The following is a 21,452-nucleotide window of genomic DNA, read 5'->3' on the forward strand; positions in this document are numbered from 1 at the left end:
AGGAAAATGCCCACTTAACGGAGACCAGGTCTGCCGGGCGCCACTCCTCCCATGTGAACACAGTGCATCCGTAATCATGGGTTGAGGTGGCATTTTTTTGTCCCTCATTGTGATGGAGTGTGACATATACAGCAACTTCTATGAATCTAGTCAAGCTTTATGCTTAATTTTCAGTTTACAGAAAATACAGGGAATGAAGGAATAATTGAAATGATGCCCGAAGAATAGTCAGAAAATTTCAGAGTATGGAATATTCTATAAGAACACAGATCTGGTCTGCCCAAAAGTCAGTGTGAATGGGAGGGGGCAAGGGGTCTAGAGTAAAAGGTACTAAAAATACACTACAATAAAATGCAGTATAGGAACGCGCTCCCTGCAGCTTAAAGCTTTCTCTGGGCTTCGGCCTCCTCCTCGGGGAATGGGGTGCCCAAGAAAGCACTAGACTTCTCTCTCCTCCTCTTCTCCACTAGTGCAGTAGGCTGGGCCCTCCTCTGCATTGCAGTGCGGTGACCCTAGACTGCACACGTATTCTAGGCATCTCTGTCTTCTGTTCAGGTGTATGTCGATGAATATTTAAGACTCTGTGCTTGTGTTTAATTAAGACCCAGGAGGAGCAGACCGCGTCCTCTAAGGGGAGTAAACAGAAACCAAAGGAAAAAGCAGATCAGGCCCGAGACACTCAGAAGGACAAACGTCGCATGGCCTTCAACAGGAAGGGCCTTCCTGGAGGACCGCCCGGAGCCATTGCCCCCCTGTCAGACATGGACCAGAACAACTTCTCTGGGCAGTTCTCCCAGGAGAAATTCATCAGGTGGGCCTCTGAACCACCCAGGGAAGGGAATACTGGAGCCCCGAATAGAGGGTGTGGCTGTTGAGCGCCAGACAGAGCAGGGCTGCCAGCAGGGCCCTCTGGATGGCCGTGCCTGACCCCTGGCAGGCCAGGACTTCTCCCAGGCAGCAGTCCTGTCTGTCCTTGGCCCGAAGAAATCCTTCTCTCTTTAAAAGTCCTGTGGTCATTTGCAGGCTGAATCACTTCCGGTGGATTTTGCCAGCCAACGGTGAGGTGACAATCCGAATACACTTCTCTTCCAATGACCTCGGCAACTTTGACCAAACATTTAACTTTGAGATCCTTGGAACTCACCGCCAGTACCAGCTCTATTGCCGAGGTGTCTGCAGTTACCCTCACATTTGCCAAGACCCAAAGTAAGTGTATTTTACCTTAAAAGAGAAAGTTAACCCAATTGGAACGGTACAGAGAAGCATGGCCCTTACACAAAGATGACACGCAAATTCATGAAGCGTTCCGTATTTTTGCACGCAAAGACCACAGGCCAAACTGTGGGTATATCCAAGAAGAAATAAATCTGCAGGCCTTGTCTGTTAGTAAATAGTATATACACCTAAGAGAGAGAGAGTTGAAAAATATTGAATAAATAAATAAATGAGCTAATGTGGAACGGGGGACAGCACCCCAGTCCCCCTGGTCATATTGGGCTTCAGTGTCTGGCCATTGACGAAGCCACAGGAATGGCCTAGACCGTCAGAGTGAGCTACAGAGAAGGTTAATAAGTGTGAAGGCAGGGGAAGCGTCGTCCTCCAGCAAGTTCATTTGCTTGCTTAACTATGAAGCAAATTTAAGTAGGTTTTATATGTATTGTTGGACTCTCCAAGGGAAGACATTTTTCTGAGCTACCAAACACCACCGCACCCCCTACCCTCAACATAAATTCACCTGCCTGAGCAAGCTAGTGGGACAAGCCCTCTAGGGGAAGAGGCCTTTTATTTTTTTTTAAAGATTTTATTTATTTATTTGACAGAGAGAGAGACAGCCAGCGAGAGAGGGAACACAAGCAGTGGGAGTGGGAGAGGAAGAAGCAGGCTCCCAGTGGAGCAGGGAGCCCAATGCGGGGCTCGATCCCAGGTCCCTGGGATCACGCCCTGAGCCGAAGGCAGACACTTAACGACTGAGCAACCCAGGCACCCCATGGGAAGAGGGCTTTTATAGCTTATCCACTAAGAGGAGCTTTTTTACAGTTCTCACCAGGGGCCCACATTGGACAAGGAACTCAGAACCTGGTTAATATCCAGCAGAACCACTTTTCCAGAGATTGTCAGGAGTTTTTCTAGCTGGACACACTAGTGTAGGAAATCTAACTCCACTCTACCATCAGCCCCTCATTATGAAAAACACCTGGGAAATTTTTTCTCAAGTTCAAAGCAAACTCTCATCTCTGGGGGTGGTGGAAGGGAGGGAACAGGAATAAGGGCTCAACTAAGGTCCTCAAATTAAGAATCATTCTGTCTCCAGATACCTGGACCCTTTGCTGAACAGGGAGTGTTGGTTTCGGGTCAACGTCGAATGGAGACATTGAACTTGCACTCAGACAGCCTTTCCTCTTCTCTTCCTCCCCTGTGTTCAGAGTGGTATTTCCTCAGTGGAAGGCGGACATGAAGCAAAATGAGGTCATCTTTAAGAAGTATATTATGAGCATGGAGAAGTTTTACTTCGGGCCACTGCTTTGTGGAAAATCAAGAGATAAGTAAGTGTTCCATTATTTCAAGGCAGATTTCAGACTTGCAGTTGGACTCATGAATAACACAGGCAGGCAGGGTTTTACTACTGCTGCCTCAGTTAGCCCTGAACCACAGGAGAACTGGGTTCTTGCACCCCGAGTTTCTGCTAAGCCACCCAGATGAATGTGGGTACCATCTTCCCAGATGGAAAAACCTGGAGGAGGACCAGGTTTTTGGGGGGGAGGAGTAGGATCAAGCGTTCACTTTGGGATATGTCGTTTGCATGCTTAGGTGGTATAGCTAGTAGCCACACAAAGCAAGGACTAAGCTCTGTGGTTTGGTTTCTCAGACGACATCCATGGGGTTGAACAACATGGAGGTCCTAAGAGCCTTAGCAAAGGTCCTTTTGAGGATTTCTGAGGATGAAGGCCAAGAAAAGTGAGTTCAGGAGTCAGTGGGAGGTGAAAGAATAGAGATGGGGTGTAAAGGTAGTTCTTTGGAAAACTTGGCAGTGAAGAGAAATGGAGGCAGTCAAGGATGGGAGGAGACATGGAGTCCAGGGAGCACTGTTCACACACTGTTGTTCTTATGCTGTTTGGATGCCAAGGGAAGACAGGGAGGAAGAGGTTGGAGTTTTAAGAGGAGGTGAGGGTCATCAGTGGTACAGCTCCCTGAGACAACACAACGGGAGACAGGGATGCTGTATGTGCCAGAAAGAGGGACCACCACCGCCCACTAGGAGGAAGGAAAGCGGATGGCTTCAGGTGCAGATGAGGTTGGACCCGTGAGAAGGTCCCCATGAGTCATGTTTTGAGGTCATCCCTAACAAGGGAGGGAAGTGGAGGGAAGATAAAAATGTTGAGAAAATAGAGAGCAGATGAAACAGTTTTTGTGGAAAGTTGGAGAGGGAGAATATTAGAGAAAAAGATGAAGGTTGTCGGGCAGAATTAGGGACCCTGGGTAAGGTTGACAGTCACACTTTTTTAGTGATACCAGTTTTTTCAGTTACATACAAACTTCTCACTGTGTAGGCAGTGAGGTGAGTCCAAAACTGGACGCAGCTCTAAGCACGTCTTAATTCATTCTACTGTTCATTATGGTAAGTAGAGTGTTTGTATTCACGCTGACTTGGTAGAACTAACGAAACTTCTTTGTTCTCCAGTTCGTTAATAACTGGAGTTTATTTCCTGAGAGGCTGGGCCAGAAAGCCAAGAAGAAGATTGTTGGCTGATGCTGGAGTGGATCTTCCACTAGAAGGGGCCCAGTAGAAGGGCTTCGGAGAGAGAAGGAGGGGGGTCAGGTTGATGGACCTGATGGACACAGCAGCCCAAGGTCAGGAGTCAGGGAGATCATGGCCATTTAGAGAGACATGTGTCCTGACAGCACTGGAACCTACCAGAACTTGGGGCTAGACATCTCTCTCCTAGAGATTACAGTGGCCCAAAAACAAGGCCCAGTACAACCGGGTATTATTTCTTTATTTTCTCAAAACTTGCTGAGCCTCAGTGTTCTCATCTGCAAAATGGGAAAACAATAGCACCCACCCACAGATTTGTGAAACTGAACTGAATAATGAGTTCTTAGCACGTGAGACTTAGCACAGTGCTGGCTGGTGGTGATGACCAGTTCAATATGGAGGCCACCACCCCTTTAGTAGTGACACAGAGATCACTCTGTCTTTTTTTTTTTTTAAAGATTTTATTTATTTATTCGACAGAGAAAGAGACAGCCAGAGAGAGAGGGAACACAAGCAGGGGGAGTGGGAGAGGAAGAAGCAGGCTCATAGCCGAAGAGCCTGATGTGGGGCTCGATCCCATAACGCCGGGATCACGCCCTGAGCTGAAGGCAGACGCTTAACCGCTGTGCCACCCAGGCGCCCCCACTCTGTCTTTCTGACCCTGATTTGATCTCTGCCATTTACTCTCCTTCCTTCCTCCATCACTGCCTATCCAAAAAAGCTTTTCAGACTGTTCCTGGGCACCAGTGGGTGCTGTGGTGCCTTCGCTCTGATCTCTGATGATGTGTGTCTTCATTGGCATTCCTTGTACGTTCTGTGGTTCCTTTTATGTCCATTACCATTAACTGAGCAGCTTCTAGTGCCCACAGTGCTCAACTCTGGCTCTTCCCCAAGTCACGAAGGAACGGAAACAGCCTTATAACAGTGAACCATGCCAAATGAGTCCATATCAGAACAATAACGTCTTAAACAGGTCTAGGAATGATCATCTCTAAGGCAGATGTGAAATAACATTACTCTCAAAGGATTCTATCTCCTGGGAATATAAGCCCTGGGAAGGATAGAGCCTCATGTTTCTCAGTTAGAATTCTTTGTAATAATGGGGCACCTGGCTGGCTCAGTCGGTAGAACATGCGACTCTTGATCTCAAGGTCGTGAGTTCAAGCCCCACGTTGGCTATAGAGATTACTTAAATAAATAAATAAATAAATAAACAAACTTNTCAGTTAGAATTCTTTGTAATAATGGGGCACCTGGCTGGCTCAGTCGGTAGAACATGCGACTCTTGATCTCAGGGTCGTGAGTTCAAGCCCCACGTTGGCTATAGAGATTACTTAAATAAATAAATAAATAAACAAACTTAAAAAAAACACAATTCTTTGCAATAATAGGTAGCCTTTTGGGCATTCGGTATCTGTAGCTGTCCTGAAGAGCATTGGGTGCACCTCTGCATTTAATACTCGTAGAAATCCTAAGAAGTATTAGCATCCCATCTTAGTAATAAGGAGACCAAGGCTTGTGGGGAGCGGGGGTAAAGTCCAGCTGCACGTCTTCACAACTGCAAAGCTTGTGTTCTTAGCTGCCATGCCACTGCCTCGGTGTCCCACACTGCCCTCCAGCATTGCCATACACCCCACGGTCTCCTTTGCCACCTGAACTTCCAGTCAATCCTTACATCCACATCCCTAATCTTTGTTCACTTCCAGGTACAAGTCCTCCTTGTTCCCAGGCAACACGGAGACACTGACCATCATGAATAATTCCCCCATGGTCGTGGAGGCGTTCTTCTGTTTTCAGAATGATGTCAGAGCAACCACCTATTTCCTGGAGCCCACCAACATGATTCTGAAACCCAATGAGAAGCAGGTACAGTCGCATGGAAACAAGTCTACCAAGGCAAGTCTTTCTTGGGAAATTTGAGGTCTTGGCATTCTTGGCATAAATGTACTGTTTCGACGCTTCCTTTAGATGCTGAACATATGGGCCTACCCCACTGCGGTTGGTGTCTTTGATGACTGCATTGTCTGCTGCATCAAGGAGAACCCAGAGCCAGCTGTCTTCAAGTTAACCTGTCAAGGGGTCCGCCCAGAACTAGAGCTGGACTCCAGACAGTTGCATTTTGACCGGCTCTTGTTGCACAGGTCAGAGTTCTGGATGACACCTGGACTGCAATGGGATTTAAAGAACATATAGTTCTAGGGTGGCCAGCTCATCCCGATTTTCTCAGGCCTCTCCTCATTTTAGCACTGAAAGTCCTGCACCCAGGGAAATTTCTGGCCCTGTGCAAACTAAGATGGTTAGTAACCCTATGAAGTTCACATGTGGGGTCCAGGACATAACCCCCAAAATCAGCTGCCAAAGTATGTACATATTTGCATTTTGCTCAGAAGGACTCCCTTTTTCCAAATTCTCTAAGTAGTCCATTACCTTCAAAGGTAAAGAATCTTTGGTTTAGAAATTAAAGCACAGAGAATGCTAGACCAAAACTGGAACTTAACCATTTCATTCACTGGTATTATATTATTCTAAATAGAGAATGTTTATTTCTGGGGCTACTGGGAGAGAATATTATGGTATGTATCCTGCATTCCTTGATCATTACCCCCAGGCCCTATTCCCTGAAGAACTCTGGTTAGTGAGCTGAGCAATGATTGAAATAACCAGAAGTGCTTTTTTGGACCTGACATAATAAATCAGAATCATTTGAAACTGACAAAATTTCTTTTGGTCTCCGCAGAAAAGAATCCAAGGTAGTTCTTCTCCGCAACGTCACACCACTGCCCGTGGCCTGGCGGATCACCAACCTGGAGCACCTGGGCGAAGACTTCACCGTGTCCACCATGCAGGGGACCATCCCCCCCAAGGCTGAGTACAGCCTGCAATTGCACTTCCAGCCCTCCAAACCTGTCAACATCAAGAAGGTGATCCGGTTGGAGGTGAGGCTTCACACATCTCCAGACTTGGCCATCAAAATGTTTATATGTTGGGTTCTCTCTCTCTCACACACACACACACACACAGAGCTACATCTCTGTGTTACACACTCCTAACTGATCCCTGTTTGACAACCACTGACCCACAGTATCTTGCTCTGCGCCCAATTGTGAGCTCCATAAAGGCAGTCTTGTTCATGGCTGATTGCCTGGTGCCGTAAACACAGCGCTCACTCAGTGCAGAGGGAGGGTGGGAGGGAGTGAATGATGTCACTATCCCGAGGTAAGCCTGAGACTCCTGGTTCCATGCTCCCAATCCCAGTCACGGCTCAGATGTCTAACTGGGTAACATCACCTTTTGCCCAGGTGCTCCCAGCAGACACCTAGGAACCATCTCAGATTCCCTCCTTCCCCTGACAGCCTGCCGTCTGGCCCCCACTCCTCCGACTGTCTGCCCACGTATCTCCCGCCCACCCACTCCTCTCCCCACACCGCTGCCGCCTCCATCTCCCAGGCTGCCTGGGGCATCTCTCGCCTGGATGTCGGTGGAGGCCCAGTTCCTGCTCTGGGTCAGTCAGGTCAGGCCCCTCTCCTCCCTGCAGCAATCTGCTGGCTCCAGCTGTGGTGAGGATCAAGCCCAGGGTCCCCACCGGCTTCTCAGGCCCTTCCTGCCTCAGTATCTACCTTAGCTGTCAGACATCGGCCCTGTCACATGGTCTCTTGGCTTTTTCCTGCCCCAGGTCCTTGGCCTTGCAGCAACCCTGCCAAGAATGTTGCCCCTAGGCTCTGTGGGGTCCGCTAAACAGCACTGCTCCAACTGGGTTCCCCTGATGACTGCAGAGAAGAAATCCCATTACGTGAAATCACTCACCCTGCCTTCTCTATCCTTCAGAGCGCCTCCCCCCTGGCACATAGCTTGTTTCTTTCTTTACTTTCTCAAGTGAACTCCATCAGGACAAGGTCTTGCCTGACTTGCTCATCATCTGTATTCATTTCTGAGAGCTGATGTAACAAATGTCCACAAACTAAGTGGCTTAAAACACCACACATTTATCCTCTTACAATTCTGGAAGACAAAAGTCTGAAATTAACGTGTCTGCGGGGTCACTCTCTCTCTGAAGCCTCTAGGGAAGAGACTTCCTTTCTTCTTCTAGCTTCTGGTGGCTCCAGTTCCTGGGCTTGTGGCTGCGTCACTCCAGTCTCTGCCTCTGTCTTCACGTGGCCTTCTTCGCCTGCGTCTTCTCCTCTTCTGTCTCTTGCAAGGACATTTGTCACAGGGTTTAGGGCCCACCCAGATAATCCAGGATGATCTCCTCTCGAGATCTTTAACTTAATTACATCTGCAAAGACTTTTTCCAAATAAAGTCACATTCACGGGTTCCAGGGGTTAAGACAGGGCCACCATTCAGTGCACTACGCCATCATATCCCCAATGTCTAGCACAGGCCCAAACGTAGAAGGTACTCAGCAGAATCTGTAAAATGAACAGTGAACGAGTGAATGTCATTGACTTTTGATGCTTGCATCAATTCTGCAACAATCAAAGGATTACCCAAGCTTCTCTTTGAATACTTAAAGGGATAGAAAACTTACCCACCCTCAAAGCAGCCTGATCTTCCTTTGAACAGGTCTGACTATTAATTCTTCCTTGGGTTGGGTTCAGATTTCCAACTGTAACTCACATGAATTAATCCTGTTTTTACTTTTGCTTCCATTCAATGGATCCAGTCTCTCTTATCACCTATCTATGACAGTCCTTAAGGTAGCTGAACACAGATACTGATAGATTCATTTAATCAACAATTTTTTTGAATATCAGGGGGTGAAAGTCAACGTTTTAAACACCATTCTCTACACAGACACGGGCCTCTGCACAAGGAACCCAGGCCACGTGGCTGGTGTAGGGTCCCAGCTGTGTCAGCTTCCTCCTTCTGTTGCTGGATCCCGGGGCCTCCAGGGGTTCCCATGGTGGGAGTGGTGGGGAAGGCAGGCAAGAGGGGTTACTTGGAGAGGTCATGTGACAGCTGTTTACCACCTGGTATGGAAACATTTCTTTATTTTAGGGATGATATGGCATCCCTGTGTGTTCCAGTCAAAGCAGACACGGTGGGTTTCCCCTCAGGCTCCTCAAAGTGGTCTCAGGCTTCTCTTCCCCACATTATATTCCTTCAACATCTACGTGAGGAAATGCCTTGCTTTCTGGTCCCTTTGGAAATGCAGTGGTGAACTCATTTTATTTGTGTACCTTTTAAATTGTTCATCCTATTTCCCCCAATTACAAAATTTAATCTCCACCCCCCACTCCAATAAGAAAGCAAAGGAAATAGAATGTTCTGGGTGCAAGGCATCTATCAGGAGAAAGATACTGTGTAAATCCTGGGGCTGATAATCCAAATTCTTTGTCCTGTTTTTCCTCCTGCTGCCAGTCCTCTTTGTCGTCTCTGTCAGAGGCTGAGCAGCAAAAGAAGGTAAAACTGAAGTCGGTCCAATTTGCTCTGTGAAACATTGGCAAAATTCCTGATGAAAGAAAAGTTGGAAGCTCTGAATTGAAACTTGAGTTTGGTGACAGCTACAAATTTCCCGCTTGGCACCAAACCACAGGTCATGAGGAGCTGGTGACTTCATTTCTCAACTTGAGGCTTCAACAGAGAGGCAGGGCCGTCCAGGAGAGCTACCCCCCGCCCAACAGCTCTTCCCCTTGATAAATGGACACTTTATCACCCCTTGTTTGTCTCAAGAGTTAAAAGTTGGGTCCAGCTGACAGCTGACACAAGTTCAGGTGCTTCTGGACCGTAAGGGAGGGAGGGCACAGTGGGCATCTGGGAGGGGCAGGCTTGCTTTTTTTTTACACATTTCCAACTTGAATAGTAAAGGTGTTCACTTAAATAAAACACTTGAAATTTCCTGAAGAGAAACATTAAACACTTATTTTCTATGAAAATCTAGCACTTTTTCTACAGGTTGAACCAGAAACAAAGAACAGAAGAACTCAGATTTATAAAATTAGTAAAGCAAGGATGATTTACAAAGTGCAACTTTTCCATTTCAACTGTCAGAAAAATGCTCTTCAGGTTTATTTTATTTAAAAGTTCCAAATAACACTTTTCTGCGATGTATACTCACAGGCCCAACTTCAATAAGGCAGTGAAAATCACGCAAATAATTTAAACCTCGTAAGTGGACAGGACGAAAAATGCAGTCACTTTTCCCCATTCTTATATCCATTGTCTACACTGGCATTTCCCAAAGGATGCTATGAGAACACTAATCATACCAAGTGCTCAGTGAAGACAAAAGCTAAATACATTTTTAAAATATTCTCTACCATATCTCCTTCATCATTCCCAGTGCATGGTACACAGTTCAAGCTCCAAGCCCCCTGTGGATCTTGCTTTTACTGAAGAATCCCTTTTACCCTAACAGGTTTTAGATGCAGACAATCTTGTTGGTGTTGTTCAGATTGAAAACATCTTGATCTTTGCAGAGTCTTATGACGTCGCCTTGGACATCACCTTCCCCAAAGGTCTGTTGACCCCTTCAAGGAAGGGGTGTCTAGAAGTGACATCTTTTAGTGCGATGTATTTTTTATGTAGAGGAAGACTAACGGTTGTTGGGGAGGGCATGGAATTTCAGCAAATAGTAATGCAAGTCCCAGAGTCATGTCAGCAACATGACTACAAATCTTAGGTTTCTCCAACTGGAGATGACAAGGGGTGGCCAGAATTATAAAGTTGGCAAAACTCTTTTCTGAACAGCTATCCGAGAGTAAGTACCTATCTTCCTACCTGCATTAGTCTTCTATCACTGCTATAACAAATTACCACAAACTGTGTGGCTCAAAACAATACAGATTTATTATCTCACAGTTCTGGAGGTCAGAAGTCCAAAACTGATCTAATTGGGCTAACATCAGAGTGTCAGCAGAGCCACATTCCCTTCTGGAAGCTCTGGGGGAGAATCCATTTCCTTGCCTTTTCCAGCTTCTAGAAGCTACCTGCGTCCTTGGCCCATAGTCCTTTTTCCTCCATCTTCAAAGCCAGCAACACTGGGTCAGGTCCTTCTCACGCCACCATCTCTCTGGTTCTCCTGCTTCTGTCTTCCTCTTCTGCTTTTGTTGTGATTACACTGGGCCCACCCAGAGAATCCAGGATAATCTTTCTATTTTAAAGTCAAGTGATAAATAGATAGATAGAGTCAGCTGATTAACAACCTTTACCATGTGACCTAGCATATTCACAGGTTCCAGGGATTAAGACAGGGACACCTTCTGGGGACAGAAGGCATTATTCTGCCCACCACACTGCCCTCACACCAAGGTTAGATCCCTCCATTTTAGCATGCAGTTCTCCATTATTCTTCCTTCTCCTAATTGCTCTCCTCTTCAGCAAGATTCACAAAACATGAGAGCTGATGTTTGCCTAGATGTCATGAATCTATGTGCAAGGATAGTTATTGCAGCATTATTTGTAATAATGGAGGATTGGAAATAACCTAAAAATCTGTCAAGAATATTGGTAATATCTGTATTACCATAGAAATAATATTGTAAATTATGGAACAGCATATCATGGTATATTATATAAACATTAAGATCACATTTATAAGGAGTTTTTAATTATGTGGGGAAATGCTTATGACACAGTGCTAAGTAAAACAATACAAATTTATATGTAATATTCTAACTACTTTTATTATACACTTGATACAAAAGTTTTATGGAAGTTTGAGCTAACGGAAGGCGTGAAAGGAAGGACGGTGGTCCGAAGCTGGAAGCCAGAGGGAGCTTCCCAAGTTGAGCTGGGGCAGGAAGAGAGCCTGTTGTTAGTTTGCTGAGACTCAGTTACAGGAGGTTTTGTCAGCCACAGTGTTTTCAGAAAACAAATTCTCTGAACTTGTCATCATAGATTTTCCACATGAACTTCAATAGGAAGTTCCCCTGCTTCTCACTCCCACATCGTCCACTCCCCCACCCACCCTGGCCTCTGCAGGAGCTGAGGGAGGCCTCAACTTTGGGATCGTGAAGGTCATGGAAGAGGCAAAGCAGCCCTTGCAACTGAAGAACCGTGGCAAATATGAGATCATGTTCAGGTAACCTGAAAACCATCAGGCATGTGGTCGTCCACCTCCAAGCATGGGGAGAATAGTGTTACCTGGGAGATAAAAAACAGAAACTTAACTGAGGAAATTGTAAGAACCATCTCTGCTTATAGCCTCTCTTGGGCTTCAAATGAATGGAATTCCAACTGCTAAGAGCAGAGATTTTCACACTACTCTCAACCCTGGCCTTACAGGGACCCTTAAAGTCCCTCTCAAAGTACCCAGAGCCACAGGGGTCAGGGGGTGGGAGAGAGACTTGGAAGGAAATGTTGGGAGGAAGACGTTCTAGGTGAGGGGAGGTCCTGGGGGTGGAGGGAGAGACTGGAGACGGGGACCTGGCCTTCAGCTCTCTTGCCCTCCTTTTGGCTCCTATCTGTTTCATAAGTTGGCATTCCATGTAAGATTTCTTGTGAAAAAACAGGCTTTTTCCAATCTTCTTTTTTTAATGTTAAGAACCACTGTGTTACAAAACCCAAATGGTGGCCTTGTGGAATGGAACTCCAGCTTATGCTCACCTCTTGTGATGAAAGATGAAGCACTAAATAAGAGATTTCTCAGACAGGAAAGGGTGATGCTGGGTGGGGGGAGGGAGGTGGTCGCTCAGGCAGGGCCACACAACCCTTGGGGGCAGGGCCAGCACCTATGGCCAATTTATTCTGTGAAAGATGATCCTTCCGTAGAATTTGCAGTTGATAAAAGGACTTCCCCCCCCCCACAGACTTAGAAGAAATTCCATGCATTCATGATAGCTTCGTTTCAGCTAAAAGAAGGCTGAAATGAGAGAGGTCCTAGCTCAGGGCTACCATTACTAGACCCATAAATTGAAAAATATAAATAGAAGCTTAACAAACTTAGGAAAAAGCCACTGTCACCTTAGAATTAGTGCTGGGTGGAATCTTGCCGGCTTATGAGTTTTGTGGTAGGTTATCACGGAGCATTAGTTCTGCTCTTCTAGATTACGGGGACCAGTCACCCTCAGCATGGAGCAGGTGATCAAAATTCATTGAAGGCACTTGCAGAGAGGTGAGGAAGCTCAGGCACCAAGCATGCAGCAATGGAGTGGCCAGGTCTCCTGGAGTGTGGCGATGACATCTAGGTCCCCACAGCAGCTCCAGGTGTCCCACCCCTGCTTCAGTTCCTTGCTCTTGCTCCAATCCCTCTGCCATTCTCATGAGTCCGCGGCTCCCTGTGGATTCCATCTCAATCCCATTGGGTCATGGCCTCCCTTTCCAAGTACCTCTGTTAAATGGCTTCTGCCCCCCCACTTTCTCTCCTTCTTTAGAACCCCCGGCTTCTGCATCACTGCTCCCTGTGCGTGTGCTGTATTCAGTCTCAGAGAGGGAAGGAAGGGAGACAGAGAGACAGAAAGATGAATTCATTTAGTTGGTCCTTATCCAGCATCATGTGTCCCTGTTGGACAGAGATCTCCTGCAAAGGCACCCCTTGACCTCAGGCTAGAGATGGCTGTCTTTGCCTCAAGCATCACTTCCTGGCCTAGCCAATCCTGGCTGCAGAGGGGTGCTTACAGAGTACAAAGCACAGTGGGCACTTCTAGACACAGTGCTTAAGCAGGACCGGAGACATGGCAGACACTCAACAGTCTGGAGTCTCCCCTCTGGTATCTTGGGTTCCCCATAATGACTTCCACTGACCTTTCATTCCTATCTTTCAGCTTTTCTGTGGACTCCTTAGGGATTTTGGCAACCAATGTAAATTCTATGATCTCAGTCCAACCCCAGAAGGGCTCATTAACCTCAACGGAAAAGCCCACAAATGTCCAGGTGTTATTTCGTGCAAAAAAGGAAGTGAAGATTGAGCACCAGCCAGTTCTGCGCTGTCAGGTAAAACAGCTCGAAGGGAGGATTCACTCACTGGCAGGACTGTGGGACTCATGTCGAAAAGAAGACTACATGGTCTAGCCCATGCTCCAGGGTTGGTCCCCAGCTAGCAGGCAGGAGTAGGTCAGGTGGGGGTTGTGCAGAGTCATCAGGAATCGAGAGTGCCAGACAAGCAATAGAGCCCCTGATCTTTGGGGAGCACCAGAGGAGCTGAGTTCAGTCATCAAATGCTAGAGAAGAGTGGGGAAGTGAAAGAGGAGGTCAGGTCAGTCCACATTGATCCATGGCTGGTACACAGTAAGTTTGGTGTCAGTATTTGCTAATACTGTTGATGGAATAATATAAAGAAAATGAAAGGAAGAATGAAATTGACTTCATGTCAGTGATGAAAACAGTGAATGAAGTAGACAGTCCTGGAAATTCTGGAGCATAGAGGCTGACATCTTCCCAATCCTTCCTCCCTTTCTAGATTATTGAACCCAATATCACAGAAGGAGGTGAAATCATTGCCAGCATCCCAATTAAGTTTTCCGTGAATGCAGTGTACTCCAAATACAACATCAGCCCTTCCTCTGTCATCAACTTTGGGGCTTTGATCTGTGGCACTCGGAAAAGCACCACCTTCACCATAGAAAACCAAGGTGTTACTGACTTCAAGTACGCCCTCTATAGGCTGACGGGGGAGAGCCCCATTCATCAAAAGAAAGCGTAAGACAAGTCTTTACTTTTTTTATATATATATAATAATATTTTTTTATTATATTATGTTAGTCATCATACAGCACATCCCTGGTTTTTGATGTAAAGTTCGATGATTCATTGGTTGCGTATAACAAGTCTTTACTTAGCTCATGCCATTCCCTGGTTAATTAGTGCCTTGTATTTTACAAAGAACTTTCATATATTTTATCTAAATTCACCCAATCACTTTTATGGGGTGAGGTCACTAAGGTTTAGAAATGGCTCGTCTAGGGGCACCTGGGTAGCGCAGTCGTTAAGCGTCTGCCTCCGGCTCAGGGCGTGATCCCGGCGTTCCGGGATCGCGTCCCACATCGGGCTCCTCCTCTGGGAGCCTGCTTCTTCCTCTCCCACTCCCCTGCTGTGTTCCCTCTCTCGCTGTCTGTCTCTCTGTCGCATAAATAAAATCTTTTAAAAAAAAAAGAAAGAAAGAAAAGGAATGGCTCGTCTAAGATTAGGCAAGAAGTCACCAGTTGATTTCAGTTCTGAACCCACATCTCTGCCCTCGGATATCATATGCTTTCTTACTGCTGTCAGACGTGGGGTAGATTTAAATGAACAAATGTAAAGTCTTCCGTGTGGGGTTGTGTCTTTTGTCCTGGTGCTTCTAGCATGTTACAGGACTCACAGTAAGTCACTGTCCTATTTGTTGTCCTGTAGGATGTTGGGGGACTAGTATAACCACAAGCTAAGTCAAAAGAAATCAGAGCTGTGCTTCATGTGGCGGATGGCAGAAGGTACCCCAGAAATGTAGATAAGAGAAGCGGGCTGCCGCCTTCCTTCTAGTGGGCCTGCTTTGACCTTCTCTGCATGAAGACAATGTGTCACAACAGCTCGCTTAGTTGTCCCAACGGCAAAACTCTGTATTCTTCACAAGGCAACTCTTAATCAATTCACTAAAACAATTTACCTTTTTGAGTGCTTTTGGCTTTTGAGAGTCATATTCTTTTTTGACAAAATAAGGATGGTTTTACGAATTCCCAAGGCTCTTTGTCCTGACTCCCTAATTAATTAATTAATTTAAAATGACTTTCCAGTTAATTATTTTAAATCAGACATATCTTGTTTGTAATTGTTTTGCATTTTTGTAGATATCCTCTTCCATTGTGGCTAAGTTTGAACCTATTAAGAAAATTTGGGTTAAGCTAGCTAAAGTCTCTTTCGAAAGAGGAAAAAAAAAAACCCTATGCTTTTTTCTCAGTGGCTTTTATAATAAAGGTTGGTGAATGATTCTTGCTTATTAATACTAATATTTGCTCCACACACACACACAAAGATAGTCTCTTCTTTCCAAATTTAATTTCAACTTAATTTTTAAGCATTTATTTTATAATAATTTAATACTGTTTATAGATATTATGATGTATTTGTATTTGCTTATATTGTTTTTAACTTTAATTTGTTTTTCATCTTAGTGTGTACAAATTCATGCAAAATACCCAAAGGGGGTTGAACTTTAGTTGTTCTGGTCATTAAGCAAATGAATGCTCAACTATATAAAACTCCCAAACGTTCAAGATTGCACCTCAGGGGCGCCTGGGTGGCACCGCGGTTAAGCGTCTGCCTTTGGCTCAGGGCGTGATCCCGGCGTTATGGGATCGAGCCCCACATTCAGGCTCCTCTGCTGTGAGCCTGCTTCTTCCTCTCCCACTCCCCCTGCTTGTGTTCCCTCTCTCACTGGCTGTCTCTATCTCTGTCAAGTAAATAAATAAAATCTTTAAAAAAAAAAAAAAGATTGCACCTCAAATGCATTTGATATTGTGGGTTAACTGGTCTCTAGACAAGCTAATTATTGGGTAAACTAGCTTCAAGTGAAGTAAACAGCCACCAGAACCTATGTTTGAACTACTGCTTAAACTCAGTTTAAAAACACCATGACTATAAATGTGAAGAAAAAGGACAGAACTTAAGTTTATTTGACATTTCATTTTTAAAAGTAAGATACTGTTAAAGATTTTTCTACAAATGATTTTCTGTAAATAATTTTCACACACTGCTTTCCAGAGAACTCAAGTAAACACTTAAATAGTATTGTTTTCTTGCAGTAATTTTCAGTGTCCTTATGAATCATATTTAATAAGTCCAGTGACTACATAGTTTTCTTACAATTATTAAATGAGGTTGGCTAATGGTAAATAAGCTGACTTTCCCAGATGCCCCCCTGGCTATCTCCTCCATTCCTAGGAGAAGAGACCATACAATTAGCAGACAGGTGGTATTTAATGTCACCCCCAACCTGAGGGTGTGCTCTTGCTTCTTTAATCAGAGTCAGCCATGTTAGGCATGCAAGATCCCGGGAAAGCGAGAGCTTCTACAAGGCTAGCACTTCCAAAGGAACCAAGTTCTCTGACGCTGTACAGAAAGAAGTAAACATCACAAACCAGGTGAGCAGCCTTTTCCTTCTCAAAGGAACCCTGTAAGGCCACCTCCCTACTAGTTCCCTCCTGCCTAGTTCTTGCAACATATACCTCCCTAGGCTAGCAGGACTTGAACCTACTGTGGCAGGAATACTAATTCTGTTGAAATACCACTTTCATTTTCAGGCAAGGCATTGACTTTTAATTTGGATATCCCCTTTTGTTTTAAAACCTTCATTGGTTCTCATTGCCTTAAAATTAAGTTTCAGCTCTTCATATATATTTTAATCGAGAATCATTTGTTTATAAGAAACAAAGCCCATTTGGACTGCGTTAAATAAAAGCAGATTTTAAGACTTCTGCTCTAGTAAGATGAAGTAGATATACCTTTCTTCATTCTGCCCAACTAAGGACAACTAAAAACCCTGCACATTGTATGCAAAACAAAATTAGAAGACTAAAAGATAGAAAAAGATCAGACCAGCTAGGGTCCTTGGGACCCAATCAGCATCATATTGGTGAGTTCTCTGAGTTTTCTTTTTGCTTCATATGACTAAAACTGGGTGCTAAAGGGTCCAGCAACACAGAAACATCAAGACACAGACCCAAAAAAGTCCCAACAAAAGCATGCTCCCACTAGCCAAAGGACCTGGAAAAGAGCAGCCTAGCAAGATAAAAACTTTCAGATAAGAACTATTCTATAATAGTTAAACACAACAAGAAAATCTGCAGCCCTTCCCAATTGCTGCTAGCAAAGGCCATTGGGGAGTCTAGATTTATACCCTATCCATGCTGTTATGAGGTGCCCCAACCTCCTGTTGTGTTCAGGAATGCCCAGTAGGGAGGTAGGGCTTTCATTATCCCCTACCACCTCCATCATTGTTGATGAAGCCACCACATGGGAAGCCTTGACTTCCACCCCAACCCAATGGTAATGAGATGTCCCTCCCTCCCCCACAATAGACCTCCCTACCCTAAGGCATCAGCAGAAGAAGCAACAATGCACTCTACCTGTCCCGACCAGGGTGGTATCTGTCTAGGACTAGTGGGGACCAGGAACTGCCACCCCTGTCTAGCAGTTGTGAGAAGTCCAAGTGGGGAATCAGGACCACCACCCCACCTGGTGGTAATAAGGCGGTGCTTCCATGTCTGTTGCCAGAGTGGTGTCAGAGAAAGCCCGCTCAAACAGAAGATTTAAATAAGATCCAGAGTCTCATAATAGACAAAATTCCCAGGTTTCAAATCAAAATCATGCATCATACCAAAAACCAGGAAGATCTCAAGCTGGGAATAGACAGGCAATAGGTGCCAGCGTTGATATAACTGTTAGAATTATCTGAAAAAGATCATAAAGCAGCCAACATAAAAATGCTTCAAAGAGCAATCACAAACATGCTTGGAACAAACGAAAACATAGTTCTCAGCAAAGCAAGAGAAGATATAAAGAACCAAATGGAAATTTTGGAAGTGAAAAGATAACCAAAAGTTAACTCATTTGGTGAGTTCAACAAGAGAATGGAGGGGATAGAGGAAAGAATCCATGAACTCGAAGACAGAACGGTAGAAATTCCTATCTCTCTTTCTTATTGTTCTCATAACAAATTACCTCAAACGTAGTGGCTTAGGGCAATACAAATTTTTTAGCTTTCACTTCTGTAGGTTAGAAGCTTGACATAGGTCTCACTGGGCTAACATCAAGGTATTGGCAAAGCTGTATTCTTTTCTGGAGACTTTGAGAGAGAATCCATTTCCTTACCTTTTCCAGCTTCTAAAGGACACGTGTCTTTCTTGGTTCATGGTTTCCTTCCTCCATCCTCAAAACCAGCCATGATGGATCAAGTTCTTAACTCCAGCCTCTTCCATAGCCACATCCCCCTCTAACTCTCTTAGGTCTGCTTCTTCCATATATAAGGACTCTTGTGATCATACTGGTCCCAGGATAATATAGGATAGTCTCCCCATCTCAAGGTTCTTAATCTAGCCATACCAACAAAGGTTTTTTTCCATGTAAGGTAACATATTCACAGGTTCCAGGGATTAGGATGTGGACATCTTTGGGAAGCCATTATTCTATCCAATCAAAACAAGACAAAATATACTCTGTTTTGAGTTCTATTGAAAAATCTGTTTGAGTCTAATTAATAGAAAAAATGAACAGACCTTGAAGGACCTGTGGAAAAAAATCTAACATCCCTATCATCAGAGTTCCAGAAAGAGATAAGAAATAAGATTTGGCTGGGGCACCTGGCTGGCTCAGTTGGTAGAGAGTGTTCTCATGTGGCTCTTGATCTCCAGGTCATGAGTTTGAGCCCCATATTGGACGTAGAGATTATAAATAAATAAACTTTAAAAAAAAGAAAAGAAAAGAAATAGGGTTGGGCTGAAAAGGTACTTAAAGTAATGATGACTGAAAGCTTCCCAAATTTAGTAAACCTGTAGATTTAAGAATTGGGGCAAATCCCAAATAGGGCAAACCTAAATGAATCCACACCCACACACATCATAGTCAGATTTCTAAACAATAAAGACAAAAAATCTTAAAACCAGTGAAAGAAGAAAGACACCTTACATATAGGAAAGAAACTATTTGAATGACAGCAGATTTCTTTTCAAAAACCATAGGGGCCAGAAGAAAGTGGGTCAACATTTTGCAAGTGCACAAAGTAGATAACTGTGAAGCCTGAATCTTACATAGAGCAAAACTATGCCTCAGAAATAAATAGAAAATTAAAACATTCTCAAATGAAGGAAAATTAATTTGTTACCAGCAAGTCTTTCCTAAAAGACTGACTAAAGGAAGTTCTCTGAACACAAAGTAAATAAAGAAGGAATTGTGGGGGCAGCTGGCTGGCTCAGTCGGTAGAGCATGTGTGACTCTTGATCTCAGGGTCATGAGTTCAAGCTCCACGTTGGGGGTAGAGATCTCTTGAAAAAAATTTTTGGGTGCTCAGTCAGTTAAGCATCCAACTCTTGATTTTGTTTCAGGTATGATCCCAGGGTTGTGAGATGGAGCCCCATGTTGGGCTCCGCGCTCAGTGGGGAGTCTGCTTGAGATTCTGCCTCTCCTTCTCTTTCTGCCCCTTCCCCTCACCCCTTCAGATAAATAAATAAATCTTTTTTTAAATCTTAAAAAGAAAAAAAGGGAATTAGGAAACATCAAGAAGGAAGTAAAAACATGACAGGCAATTATGTGTGTAAATTCAATAGACTTCCCTCTCCTCTTGAGTTTTCTAAATAATGTTTATCAATTAAAGCAAACATTTTAACACTGTCTGATATGGTTCTAAATGGATATAGAGGAAATATTTTAGACACTCATAAAAGGCAGAGGGTGAATAAGCAATTGATCAACAACGTGGCAAACACTATAATTGAGGTGCGTGTGGAGGGAGAAGTTCCAGAAAGATGAAGGAATGAAGTCCTGCTGTTCCTGGTAACTGTTAAAAGTCATTGAAGGCTTCATAGAGGAGGAAGACTTGCTTATGTATTAGGATTATATTTAGCTACAAGTAACAGAAAATCCAACATTAGTGTTCTAAACTATTGGATATGGGTTTTTTTCTTTCTTTTTTTTTTTATTAATTTAGTGATTCATCAGTTGTATATAACACCCAGTGCTCATGATATCAAATGCCCTCCTTAATGTCCATTACCCAGTTATCCACCCCCCAACCCACCTCCCCTCCAGCAACCCTCAGTTTGTTTTCTAGAGTTAAGGGTCTTTTATGGTTTGCCTAGGATATGTTTAAATAAGGTAGGCAGTTGCTTGTGTTGGCTTAGAAGCTCCTTGAACTCTGTGAGTCTCTTGAATTTTCCTCATGGTTCCAAGATGGCTGCTACAGCTCCAACCACCACACATGCATTGAAGGCAAAAATAAGAGAAGGTAGGTGCTCTGCACTCTCTTCACATCAATAATTATTGATTGCATTTGGATTGAATTTTCTACATGTTGGTTTTTATGTCTTCTCAAGTATTTTCCTCTTCAACAGAAGCCTTCTATTTAATTAACATACAAAGTTTTCTACATGTTTCTCATTCCTTCTAATATATGTATGTTTGGGGTTGGGGGTTTTTTGTTCACTTGTGCTTGTTTGTTTTGCCTTCTTCACCTATTGTATCTTCTTTGCCCTCAGTAAGGCAGCCTCTTTCTAATACCCTACCTTTCAGTTCCAATGACCTTGTCTGCTCTCCCACCTTGGCAATTCACTCTCAAGGTCACACCCTGGATCTCACATCAAAGGAAACTGAGGTGCTTCTGAACTCTTGATTTCTAAGACTCCTTTCTCTGACCACCATTCCTTTCTCCCCACTTGCTCTTTTGAGTCTACCCTCTCCAGCTGTTCTTTGCCTTCACTATGACCTTGCTCCTTTGAGACAACATTCAACCATATTCTTATCCAAACCCTCCCCTTCTCACCAATTTATATTCCCACCAACAGTGCACAATAATAATTTTGACATTAGCCATTCAAACAGGTGTGAGTTGGTATCTTGTTGTGATTTTGATTTGCATCTTCCTGATGATAGGCGATCAACATTGTTGATATGATTACATCAAGAACCTTGAGATGGGGAGAGATTATCCTGGATTATCCTCAGCCCAATGTTATCAGAAGGATCTGGGAGTGGTAGGGGGAGCAAGGAGATGTTGCTCAAAGGTTATAAACTTCCAGTTATAAGATGAATAAGTTCTGGGTATCTAATGTTTGCATGGTGACTCTAGTTAACAATACC

At 44.3% G+C, this 21,452-nt stretch overlaps 1 protein-coding gene and 1 pseudogene across 1 annotated transcript in view; both read left to right on the top strand.

The window, feature by feature from the left end:
* Positions 1-21,452, top strand: part of HYDIN (HYDIN axonemal central pair apparatus protein) — a 363,532-nt gene that overhangs the window by 277,307 nt on the left and 64,773 nt on the right. Inside the window, exons 48-58 of the mRNA XM_034638025.1 lie at positions 603-811; positions 1,024-1,206; positions 2,424-2,543; positions 5,461-5,620; positions 5,723-5,895; positions 6,492-6,690; positions 10,111-10,210; positions 11,676-11,775; positions 13,457-13,625; positions 14,092-14,330; positions 16,627-16,744. Coding sequence (XP_034493916.1) covers positions 603-811; positions 1,024-1,206; positions 2,424-2,543; positions 5,461-5,620; positions 5,723-5,895; positions 6,492-6,690; positions 10,111-10,210; positions 11,676-11,775; positions 13,457-13,625; positions 14,092-14,330; positions 16,627-16,744 — 1,770 coding nt within the window. The remainder of the gene's footprint in view (positions 1-602; positions 812-1,023; positions 1,207-2,423; positions 2,544-5,460; positions 5,621-5,722; positions 5,896-6,491; positions 6,691-10,110; positions 10,211-11,675; positions 11,776-13,456; positions 13,626-14,091; positions 14,331-16,626; positions 16,745-21,452) is intronic.
* LOC117795370 lies at positions 1,217-1,316 on the top strand (annotated as a pseudogene).

Source organism: Ailuropoda melanoleuca, chromosome 12 (assembly GCF_002007445.2).
Source record: "Ailuropoda melanoleuca isolate Jingjing chromosome 12, ASM200744v2, whole genome shotgun sequence".
Classification (NCBI taxonomy): Eukaryota; Metazoa; Chordata; class Mammalia; order Carnivora; family Ursidae; genus Ailuropoda; species Ailuropoda melanoleuca.